This window comes from Diplotaxodon limnothrissa, linkage group LG23 (genome assembly GCF_057381915.1).
Source record: "Diplotaxodon limnothrissa isolate DT_005_m linkage group LG23, D_limnothrissa_male_GT1.1, whole genome shotgun sequence".
In the NCBI taxonomy this organism is placed as follows: domain Eukaryota; kingdom Metazoa; phylum Chordata; class Actinopteri; order Cichliformes; family Cichlidae; genus Diplotaxodon; species Diplotaxodon limnothrissa.
The window spans coordinates 49,389,542-49,401,805 of NC_140617.1; the positions used below are offsets into that span (position 1 = coordinate 49,389,542).

Below are 12,264 nucleotides of genomic sequence, written 5' to 3' on the forward strand. Positions count from 1 at the left end.
AGGGTACAATGTACACTGTCTAATCTGAAACACTGTATGACCTTTGCATATCAAAAGGTTTATAAAACTTTAGATGTGACATTTTCACTATGCATCTCTCCTTGGTATGTACAACTCTGAATGCATATAGATGGTTATCAAAACACTCTGTAAGCAACTTGTTTTCCATAAACAAAATGTCATCTTCAACCAAAAGTAAATCACTTGTTTGGCAAAAGACAGACATGTCTTCTTCCACTGCACTGCAAATAACAACTTCAGCTTTATATTATCTTGGGACAAATTAAACACAAAATGTGCTTTTAAAAGTTCATCAAATGCCCCAAGTGAGGGGCTTGCCTGGCATGGACGAGATGCTCATCCATGGTGATGTAGAAGGTGTCAGTCTTGCTCTTCTGATGCCTGACAGCGAGGAGGTATGGTTGCCGACCTTGTTGTATTATATTCTAAGAGCAAAAACTAGAAAGAAACTAGTTACTCCCTTGAGTCTAATTTCTTGAGAATATTTCAAGGATAAAAGATCTGATGTCTCAACAGGACCTGGAAAAACTAGTCCATGCATTCATCTTTAGTAGGCTTGATTACTGTAACAGCATCTTTACAGGTCTACCTAAAAAATCAGTCAGACAACTACAGCTCATTCAGAACTCTGCTGCTCGAGTCCTCACTAAGACCAAAAAAGTGGACCACATCAGTCCAGCTCTGAGGTCTTTACACTGGCTGCCTGTCCGTCAGAGGATAGACTTTAAAGTTCTGATGCTGGCCTATAAAGCTCTGAATGGTTTAGGACCAAAATACATCAATGACCTCCTGACCCAGTATGAACCTTCCAGATCCCTCAGGTCATCTGGATCCGGTCTTTTATCAGTTCCCAGAGTCAGAACCAGACACGGAGAAGCTGCATTCAGCTTTTATGCTCCTTATATCTGGAACAAACTCCCAGAAAGCCTCAGATCAGCTGAAACACTCAGTTTATTTAAATCCAGGTTGAAGACTCACCTGTTCTCAGCTGCATTTGAATAAAGCACCAAATCCACACTTTTAAGCTTTCAAAACTTACATTAACTACTGATTTTATCTACTGTTTTTTTAATCAATTTTAAATCATGCTTCTTATTTGTTTTTGTTTTTTAATGTCTCTGTAAAGCACCTTGAATCACCTTGTTGTTGAATTGTGCTCTATAAATAAACTTGCCTTGTGTTCCCTCTGTGTATTATTTCATCTCTAGCCTTTGCTTCTTAGAGTTCTCTGCCTTATGGTTTATGTCCCTGTTTTTTTTTTTTAGTTGCTCTGTCTCCACCGTGTCCAGTCCGTGTCTCAGTGTTATACTTCCTGTTTTACTTTGAAGGTCTGTGTCTCATGTGAGTGTATCCTCCTTTGCTTCCTTGTATTGTCAGTTCTGATAACCCCCAGCTGTGCTCTCCTTCTGTGTCTCATTCCCTCGTTATTCCCCAGCGTATTTAAGCCCCGTGTTTCTCTGTGTCAGTGTCACGTTGTCCCTCATGGCTGTGTTTTGCTGTGTGTTTTCCCCGTGAGTTTAGTTTTTGTGTCGCATGCGTTTTCCTGGCCAGCCAATGAAGCTGTGATTTTCAGTTCATCCCTCGTGTCTGAGAGCCTGCATTTTGCGTCCAACTCCTGCCTGCACACAGCCGAAACCTGCCAGAAACAAATTCATATTTGCCCCTGAATGCAGCTTTAACCTTTAATATACAAAAAATACAACTCACTTGTAGAATCATCTCGATGATTTTCTGGGTGACCTTCTGCTGACTGCACCAAGCGAAGCAACTCTGCTGTTGACGTGAGCTTCTTAACCTCTTTTATGACATTTGGCCTGAAGAATGTTTTCCATTTCTGAAGCAACCTGGAGGATGTGTCGTCATCGAACAGGAGAGTGAAGTCTTGCTCCACCTTTGAGAAAGAAAATTGTACTTGAAACAACTGCTAGCTGCAAATTCTATTTAAAACAAATCAGTTCTAACTTACCAGTCCTTTTATATCCAGGAGTCTTGGAAAAGTGGATAGGATATCAACACTTCTGCTTGGGTCATTAATAAGCGTCTGACGCTGCTGAAATGTGTCTTTCATCTTCTGGAAACTCACAGAGTTGTCTGTAGTATGTTTGAGCAAAGACATGGCCTCCTTGCAAGAATCCCCATCAAGCTGGTGTACAACACTCACAGTCCTTTGGAGATTTGGGTCACCTGAAGAACTGTCTGTAAACTAGTGATGGGCAGATGAAGCTTCATGAAGCAAAGCGTCTTGAAGCTTCATTTGCTCTAGCAGGACACCTACTGGACGTAAAAATATTAGTTGGCATGAATTTGAAGAGTGTGGCCTTTTGCACACAGCCTGTAAATGTCAACAACAAAAGGAGTGTGTAAAACATGTCTATTGTAATGATGCAGTATACTGTGTATATTTATACTGGCAGTATGGAAAATGATCATTTCCTGTGAGGTGAGGTGTGGTTGGGGCGTGGACAGTGGTTGTGCTTTTGTAACATTGAGGTATGGACAGCTACAGACCTGCCTGTTCACATTTTATTCTGTAAAAACTACATTTTCACTGCTTTTATGACCTTTTTAGTGGGGAGAACATAGCTAGGATTGAATGATTTAACAAATCTTTTGAATCCTTTGTCCTCCACAATGCTAAATGGCTGGGAGTCCTCAATCACCATGCTAACCAGGTCTTCATCTATTGGAGATTGTTCTCCTGAGGAAAGACAATAAAGATAAAGCACAAATATAAATATCACACACGTAACTTATAACAGTTGTATAATATTGTTATATCATTTAGTAACATTACTGCATGCTATATTATCATTGCATTTGATGGCTCACCTGGTCTTGCTCCACAATCGGTGTTCCCCTTATTCTCATGCAAAGCTCTGTAGTGCCTAAGCATGGATGAGGTGTTGTTGTTATATCCCAGCTCCCTGGCACATAGCAAACACTTCACCTTGTACAAAAGTAAAGCTGCTTAACATAAGTTTTATTGCACCATCAGCATTATGAAAATACATCTTCTGTAGAAATTTACATACCTTGTTGGGAGGAATAAGATCAAAATGTTCCCACACAGGGGAGGACATCCTCCTCTTCTTAGCTGGCTCCATTCTCTCCTGACTTTCTCTCCTCACTCTCATAAACCTCCAAACTGTCTCCAAACTCTCACTAACTGCAGCTCTCCATCAAACACCCACATTTTGATTGAAGTCTGAGGGTTTATATCGCTGTCATAGCTCGCGGCAAAGTTCGAACCACTTCATGAATCAGTCACGTGGTACAGCCGGGCAGCGTCATCATTTTCAGCTCCTCCCATTTTTCCAGCAAACAGTTTGAAATATCCATCCATCCATTCGCTACCGCTTATCCTTTTCAGGGTCGCGGGGGGTGCTGGAGCCAATCCCAGCTGTCATAGGGCGAGAGGCGGGGTACACCCTGGACAGGTCGCCAGTCTGTCGCAAGGCTAACACACAAGGACAGACAACCATTCACTCGCACATTCACTCACAGATTCACACCTAGTGGCAATTTGGATTATCCAATTAACCTATCCCCACAAACTGCATGTCTTTGGATGGTGGGAGGAAGCCGGAGTACCCGGAGGGAACCCACGCAGACACGGGGAGAACATGCAAACTCCACACAGAAAGACCCCGGCCTGATGGTGGAATTGAACTCAGGACCTTCTTGCTGTGTAGCAACAGTGCTAACCACCGTGCCACCGTGCTGCCCCAGTTTGAAATATGACAAATTTAACCCAGAGGAGTTTTAAACATAGTAAATCTAACGCCGCATTTATGTCCTTTTTTCAGCAGAACCAGCCTTTCCTGTTTTGACAATTTGGCGATTGCCCTGTTAACAGCATTAATTATGCATTAATGTCATTTATCTTTAGCCCCATCAGGTGCCTCAGGACTAAACACACTTCTGTGTTAAACTATCCATAATGAAGGACTCATGAATACACATAGGACCTCCTGATTATAAGATGTAAACAAGTATAATTAACTCTGCAATTATCAACTTTAGTGGAATTAATTACTTTAGATGTGTGAACATTCCAAATATCAGTTTAAGACCTTGTTAAGAAAATCAGTGAAGCTGCATCCTGCGTGGTAGGAAAACTACACAGATTTCTGTAGAGCTCCCTGTTAGCGTGAGCAAAATGACTAAATGTTGTTTTGCTGGCTCACAACAATAGATAATAAAATAATAACTTAATTAACTGTAACACTGTCACCAGCACAAGCCTCTAATCACAGGTATATGGATGGTTTCACCTGCAGTGTGATCAGCAACTCCTATTCAATTCAATTTTATTTGCATAGCACCAAATCCCTATAACAGTTGTCCTAACTAGGGATGGGTATCGTTTAGGTTTTATCCGATACCAGTACCAAACCGGTACTTTTGAAACGGTGCCGGTGCTCAAACGGTGCTTAGAGAATGGAGAACACAGACTTTGTCCAAAAAGCCTCTCATGTTCAGCTGTTTTCCACTTTTTCTTTGGTCATTTTAGCCTTTTTGGCCAGGGTGAAGGGAGTATCTGCCATCAAACAAGAGGACAGCCGCATGTAGCTATGATGATGTTTGCTAGTTCACCTTACATGCATTAATGTAATAACGTGGTTAGCCTACTCAACGTAAATTACACACGAACAACATTAAGCTACTCACGCAGAGAAGAACGGCTGCTGCTGCATCATCATCCTCATCATTTCTGCTACACTGGCAGGGCTAGGGGCCAGGACTCTATTCTTCGGGTTTTTGGGGGATGTTGCTAACTCCGGGTCTGATAACTGGCACCACACCCGCAGTAGATGTGCTCGGTGTGAGGTCTCGCAGCAAGCTATCAAATACGGCGCATTTCTCGGCTTTTAAAAAAACGCTATGCGTCGCCATGTGTTTCATTGGATTCTTGGTGTTACCTCCTTTGACAGTATCACAGTATCAGCTTAAAGCACTTGTTGCTGCTGAGTTTGCATCTTTTGCTGTGAAGTACAGCCAGACTTTTGACCGCTTCGCCTTGGGCATTTTTAATCTGTAGCTCTGCTCTAAAAGAACGTACGTACCTGGACCCGCCTACTACACTTGCAAAGATAAAATGATTGGTTGGAATCTAAAGTGTATGACATCTCAGGAAAAAAAATATAGCACCGAAATAAAGCACTGAAATGTGCGCTGCTTTTCGGTCTGGTTACTACCGTTTATGTCAGAACCGGTGCCATAATAGCACCGGATACCGGTACCCATCCCTAGTCTTAACCCTCTCAAGCCAGACGTTGCCGATTTGCAACAGTTAAAAACTAACAACCTGATCACCCCACATACATATTTCATGAGTTTTTTTTTACTCAGAAGTACCACTGCAGGACTTGGTTGTGCATTAGCAACAAAAAACTTAATTTGATCCTGAGAGGGTTAATGTGTTTTATATTGTAAGGTTAACACCCTACAATAATACTGAGGAAACAGCCGAAACCCCAACAGTCATATGATCCCCAATGAGCAAGCCCTTTGGCAACAGTAGGAAAGAAAAACTCCCTTTTAACAAGAAGAAACATAAGGCAGGACCAGTCTTAGGGAGGGGCAATTTGCCGCGACTGGGGGAGAGGGGAGGAAGACAGGTCAAAGACACCATAAATTTATAACTAATGATTAAATGCACAGTGATGAATAGAAACATATCACAACAGTCAAGATGAAAACATGTTACACTGTACATTAATGTATAGTAGTATACATATAATGACATGGCTTCTCCTGTGAATGCTTGCATAAGAAAAAGATCACATGATGCTCAAAAGGCATTATTTTCAAAGTGTGCCGTCTGTTACTTATGTTTGTACAGCAACAGTTAAAATGGACCTAGAGCTTTCACAGCAATCTTGAAAACAAATGATCAAAAACCAGCAAATTAAAATAACTAATAACCAAGCTAGGAGTAGGTTATGAGGAGAAATTATTAGAAAGTATTGGTTGTTATTATTTTCATATAGCTGGAAATGGCAGTTAATGGGAATGGTGAATAGTGTTGCTCTGTTCTACTGTACAGTCAAACCTGCATGTTAATAGTTGTGGTTGTTTGTTTGTTTTTTTGTTTTTGTGGCTTTAACAAGCAAGGATATGTTTAGAAGAAATGGTACAGGACAGGGGGAGATTAACTGCTTTGGGTTGTGCATATAAGGGGTGCAGATGTGGACTTGGCTGTAACACAGCCTGTAGAAGGAAAATTTGATTCTCTGAAACAGAAATAAGTTGTAGATCATGACATCATGGAGCTGGTGGATGTTAGAGACTTTGCACTCCTCAACCTTCCATTTGAGGATGCCCACAGATGCTCAATAGGGTTTAAGTCTGGAGACATGGTTGGCCAGTCAAGTACCTTTACCCTCAGTTTATTTAGCAAGGCACTGGTCTGTTTGGAGGTGTGTTTGGGGTTGTTATCATGTTGGAATACTGTCCTGTGGCCCAGTGTCTGAAGGGAGGGGATCGTGCTCTGCTTCAGTATGTCACAGTACATGTTGCCATTCATTCATTCAAGAAAAAAGCATGTTGAAGGTTGCTGAATAACATTTGAACAAGCCTGTCAAATTCTGGGAGAATTTAGTTTGGTTAGACAAGACCAATACGGAACTCCTTGGATGCCATAATACAGACCATGCTTGGAGGTTCAAAAGGTACTGCACATCAACCCGAAAATACTATATGAACAATGAGGTTTGGAGGTGGGAACATCATGTTGTTTATCATCATATAGCACTTGCATGTTTCAAATAATTGAAGTAGGAATGAATAGAAATAAGCACTGAGACATTCTTGATAAATATCTGCAGGCATCTACCAGGATGATGAAGATGAAACAAAGGTGGACTTTTCAGCAAGACAAGGAACCCAAAAACAACAAAGTAAGCTCTTAACTGGTTTCAGATAAATAAAATAAAGCTGCTAGAATAGCTCAGGCCTGACTTTAATCAAAGTGTGTGGAGGAATGGGCCAAAATCACACCTCAGCAACTAGTTTCTCCGTGCTGGAGGCGTCTTGAAGCTGTCTTCATCAAGAGCTAAATTTCAGTAAGCTACTTTTTCCCTGTGCCATTTCTCATTATTACTCATAACTTAATTTATGGGCATCTATGGTTTGATTTCTTTGCATGTGTGGATTTAAAGGGTTGTTACCAACTTCTGGTGAGAATTCGTTGTCAGAAGCACATTTAGAAATTTATTTGCGTAGAAAAATGGTGACTTACTTTACACGCTGTGCATATTCATGATCAATCCTCATATATATACTGCACTTTGAGTGCTCAGAGTAGAAAAGCGCTATATAAGAACCGGTCCATTTACCATACTGTAGTAACTAGCTTACCATGCCTTATTTAATCTTGAACTTTATTCCAACATTTTTGCTCTCAGTGCCATTGCACCCTAAATATGCTATAGTGTTGTTATTGTCTGTGTCATGCTGTCTGTGTTATATTGTCAGTATTTTTGTTGTTGTCTGCTCTGTACATTGAAAGCAGGTATGTGTACACATACGACAGTAAACCTGACACAGATTTTGATTCTTGATTTTAAAACCACAGGTGATCATGCTCTTGAGGTTCTAGAGCCTAAACTTTGACTGGCAGAATCAGTAGTTTCCGTTAAACAACTGCTGATAACTAATTTTTATCAGCTATTTTTCTTGTAATTTTTCTCCCATTATCTCTGGTCATAGTTTATCACTGTGAGTGCGTGATGGAAAGAATATAAGACAGTTTGTTTGACCTTGTGGTGGAACATGCATTCTTATTGTTAGTGTGGTTTTCTTCAAATCTAAGGCACTTTACAACTGTTTTAAAAACACTATTTAATAATATGATAATGATATACATATTAATACCTTCCAACATCCCTGTTACTACACAACGGTGCAGTTTTCTGTGGACAAGAAATCTCTTAAGTTCATCATAACTCTCAAACCATGCATTGATGTCGATAAGCTAGGTTCTTTGCAGTTTTGAAATGTTCTGTTTCTCAACCACAAGAGTTTGTTCCACATAAACAAAACTGATTCACTGGTAAAACCCCAAGTGGCTTCTTGAAGGTTACTGCTAATTGGAGCTATTTATCAACACACTCCAGTCAATAGTGACAAGTACATGCTATTTTCCCTGTTTCTCATTACCACTATCTATAATGATGAAGAATATATCTTCAAATTTACATACAAGGGGAGACGAATGAAGAGGGAATGTGGACATTTGGGGATTGTGTCAGTAATACAGTAAGTGATTGGGTATTTCTAAAATCGTGACAGTGACTTCTACTTAAACTTCTACTTACTTGGGGCGATCGTGGCTCAAGAGTTGGGAGTTCGCCTTGTAATCAGAAGGTTGCCGGTTCGAGCCCCGGCTTGGACAGTCTCGGTTGTTGTGTCCTTGGGCAAGACACTTCACCCGTTGCCTACTGGTGGTGGTCAGAGGGCCCGGTGGCGCCAGTGTCCGGCAGCCTCGCCTCTGTCAGTGCGCCCCAGGGTGGCTGTGGCTACAATGTAGCTGCCATCACCAGTGTGTGAATGTGTGTGTGAATGGGTGGATGATTGGATATGTAAAGCGCTTTGGGGTCCTTAGGGACTAATAAAGCGCTATATAAATACAGGCTATTTACCATTTTTAAACTGTAAAAATGAATCATCTGACTCTGATGCCTATGAATTAGAGAGCTCATCAGCGAAAACATCTTTGAATACTGCAACAATATCCTTTGTTTTATTAGCAGACTTTTTGATTTGTCCTAGTTATATTAAGCATCTGAGTAATCTCAGTTCTGTTCAAGGTCAAATAAGGTCAAGCTTTCATTGGGGTCAAAGTTTCTTAAATTGCCTTTTTATCTTAAAACTACACTTAAAATTCCACTGTCGTTGTTTGTTCTGGCAACATTTAGGAAATGATACATGTGTATATGGAAAATCACATTATATTTTATAAATGGTGCATTTCACGTCTGATTTCTCTTTTAGATTTAACATTTAAAAGTAACCTCTGCCTTAACTTCAAGTTAACGCCAAAACTGTATTATTGTTACTGCACTACAAAGTTCTTAAAGTATGTAAAATCAAAAAACCAAATATGAATATATACAACACACAATACTACTCCCTTCAAAGTAAATACTGCCCAGAAAGTGAGCTGCCCGTGAGAACGGTTGTTGTAATTAAATAACACTTTCTCTTCCTGCTATGGCATGTTCAAAATCTACTTTTTAGAAGTTGTGTCAGGGTATGAACTGGTGTTCACATTAAGCTGAGAATTTAGTGTACCCTTTCACCTTGTTAGCTAAAATGTCTTTTTATTAGAAACATAACTGGTTTTATTCACTGTCATCTAAATAGCATGTACTGTACTTGCAGTACTATATTGCTTTGTATGAGTGTAATTATACACTGCAAATTCCTTGTAGCTTGACAAGATTTATTGTCTTAATTTTAGCCAGATTATCTTGTCCATCTTGTTTTGAACATTACAAGCTAGTTTCCAGTCTCATGTGTTAGATGATTAGACTTGTTTCAAGTATATATTACTTTTTTCCCTTATTTAGTCTGTATATCTAAAAATGAACCATTTTACATTTATTTCAAGCAAAAATAGCTTTTAGATAGAGTGTAAAACAAAAATTATCTCAAAATAAGAAACATTCACCTTTTTCCTTGAAATAAGAAAGTCACTCATTGGAAGGTATTTATTTCAGGTTTTTAAAGAAAGGACATCTTCAAGGTTATATTTTGTCATAACATAGACACTGTTTCTGAAATTGACTGGGTAATATGACGTAAAATCAAGTAGGTCTTCAACATCAGTCAGTTCAGTTGCTTGGGCAAGGTTGGGAATTGCAATTTCATAGGCAAGAAAGTCTTTGTTGAAACCCAAGGTTTCATACACCTGGTATTCAAAACAATAAAGTACACTATTAACAATAAAAATGTTTTTTACAAGTCCAAAGATAGGGTTTAAACCATTTGCTGAAATGAGTATAAGAGACCTGTCACAGATGTATTTGTTTCCATGTAAAATAAGCCATTTTACTCTAACGGCATGATGTATAGCATCTTCAATCCCCCAAAAATCTACAACCTTTGATTGCAAATGGTCCATATTAGCAACCTCTGATACAGGACCTAGTTCTTTCTCATTTACAAATATCGGATGCTCAGTTCCTGCTTCACTTTGGCAACACTCCAGCAGCTGATTGTGGTTTACAAGAGACTTGCACACATTCTTAAAGTTTAATTTGGATGACCATTGTTTAAAAAAACTGTGTTTAGACTCGAATCTCATGCACATATGACGTATTACAGGTCCCAGGGCAATAATTTGAGAGGGAAGATGCAGCATGTAATGTTGCTTTGGTATTACATTTTTTTCTGGGAATAGTTGCCTGAATTGTTTAAGATGATCTTCTATCATTTTTTTTAGTTTGGACACAGTTTGTAAAGACACAACTGGGGCAAAAAGTATTTTAACAATTTCAATTAAATCCAAAATAAACTGGATAAAGGGATTTTTCTCTACAACACTGTACAATAAGAATGGCAAAATCTTGATCAATATAAGCATTTGTCCAGAGGATTGTTTGAGTCTGTTGTCACTTGAAGCTAAAGTAGCAATACTAATTGGTGAAGGCTTGTCACGTATGTCCACTGATGAAAAAGGAAAGTTCTGCATGGCAGAATTAAACAAGTCCAAATCCAAATTTCCAGATAAAACAAGGTATTTCAACACACACTTAATTTCCATTGGTGCCACTCCTTCAAGAATTACATGCATAATATCCTGTGGCATCTGCTCTATGAGATTAAAACCTGGGAAATCAACTAATTTGCTTTGTCTATTTATGCCAAAAGTCGTTTTGAGCGAGGATTTCAAAAATTCGGTAGTTGCCCTTTCTATTTCAATGCACTGCCTAATGTGTCCGTCCAATGTCCGTCTGGTGAAACTATGTTCATTGAAATTTTCTTGCATTTCATCAAAAGTACACTCACAATGACGACATTTGCTATACGCAAAACCAACTCCTTCCTTAAATCCTGCAAGCTCATGCTGGGCAAGAGTGTCTCCACACACAGCAACAACTGCTCCGTTTAAATAAAATTCCCCATTGACAGTGTTAATCATAACACCATCGTACAGTAACTTCAAGTCCTCATTGATTCTCCGCAGTATTATATCTACCCCACACTCATCTATGTCCCTAGACTTTGCAATTGCGAGAAGTCTGATGGAAGCCAACTTTGATCTAAACTTAGGGTCTATGTTGCCTAAGGTGTAATAAAACATTAGTATTTTATTTACACTCGCACGTGACCCTAGGGGGTTACACATTTCTATCTCATCAGAATAGAGTATCAGTTGTAAAGCAGAGTTCTTTTTTGAAAACAGTGGGTGGGTTTTGAAAATAATTCCATCATTAATGTCATACAAAAAACTGGCGTTGGGGCAACTCTGAGGTCCAGCACTGAGCATGTCAAATAGTCTTGAATTGGATAAAAGCTGTTTCAAACTTTCAATCAAAGGAATGTAGTAGAAAGACTTGTTTTTGATTGCAAGAACTCTCGATTCTCCCTTTTTAACTCTACAGGCATAATTGGAAATGATGATCTCCTCAGGTGTGACAGGGTTGAAATGCATCTGTGTTACACGGTCCTGTAGGTTTGAAGCTGCACATATGGGAAAGGGATCCTGAAAGTTGTCCAGTGTTGAAAGAACTTCTTGTTGTAAAGGTCCATTGCTGTCAGGTTGCCTTTCAAGGATGGTCTTTATTTTTCCCCTCAAGGACGTCAGAAGAGCTGTTTGATACTGTTGGACACCAAGGACAATGTTGTTGACACTCCTCTGATGGGGGAAAAAAAAACACATCAGAGACATGAAAGCGTAAATAGAAAATATAACAGAAGCAAAATGCAACTCTATTTCTTTAGCTCAAATTAATGAGCCACTGAATGTTGTAATTTACCAGTGGAGCAGTAGAAGAAGAAATCAGCCAATAATTGGCATTGTTTTGCATGACATGCCACATGCATGACTCACGTGGCACAAACACATTGCACCGAGCAAGATGGAGGAGCATGAAAGGTTACAACAGAAAAAGTGAACAAATGATTGCCTCATTTATTTTTTTTATGTAATTCTACTTCATTTGTCTTTTATGCCTAAAAGTGAACACATTTTACACTGTTAAGCCTATTTTAAACTGTTGAGTGTGCCCAGAG

General features: G+C 39.4%; 1 protein-coding gene across 1 annotated transcript in view; it reads right to left on the reverse strand.

Annotated features, from left to right (window-relative positions):
• Positions 1-12,264, reverse strand: part of LOC146609010 (uncharacterized) — a 50,483-nt gene that overhangs the window by 37,233 nt on the left and 986 nt on the right. Inside the window, exon 3 of the mRNA XM_085348703.1 lies at positions 10,038-11,887. Within this exon, the coding sequence (XP_085204829.1) occupies positions 10,038-11,887 (1,850 nt within the window). The remainder of the gene's footprint in view (positions 1-10,037; positions 11,888-12,264) is intronic.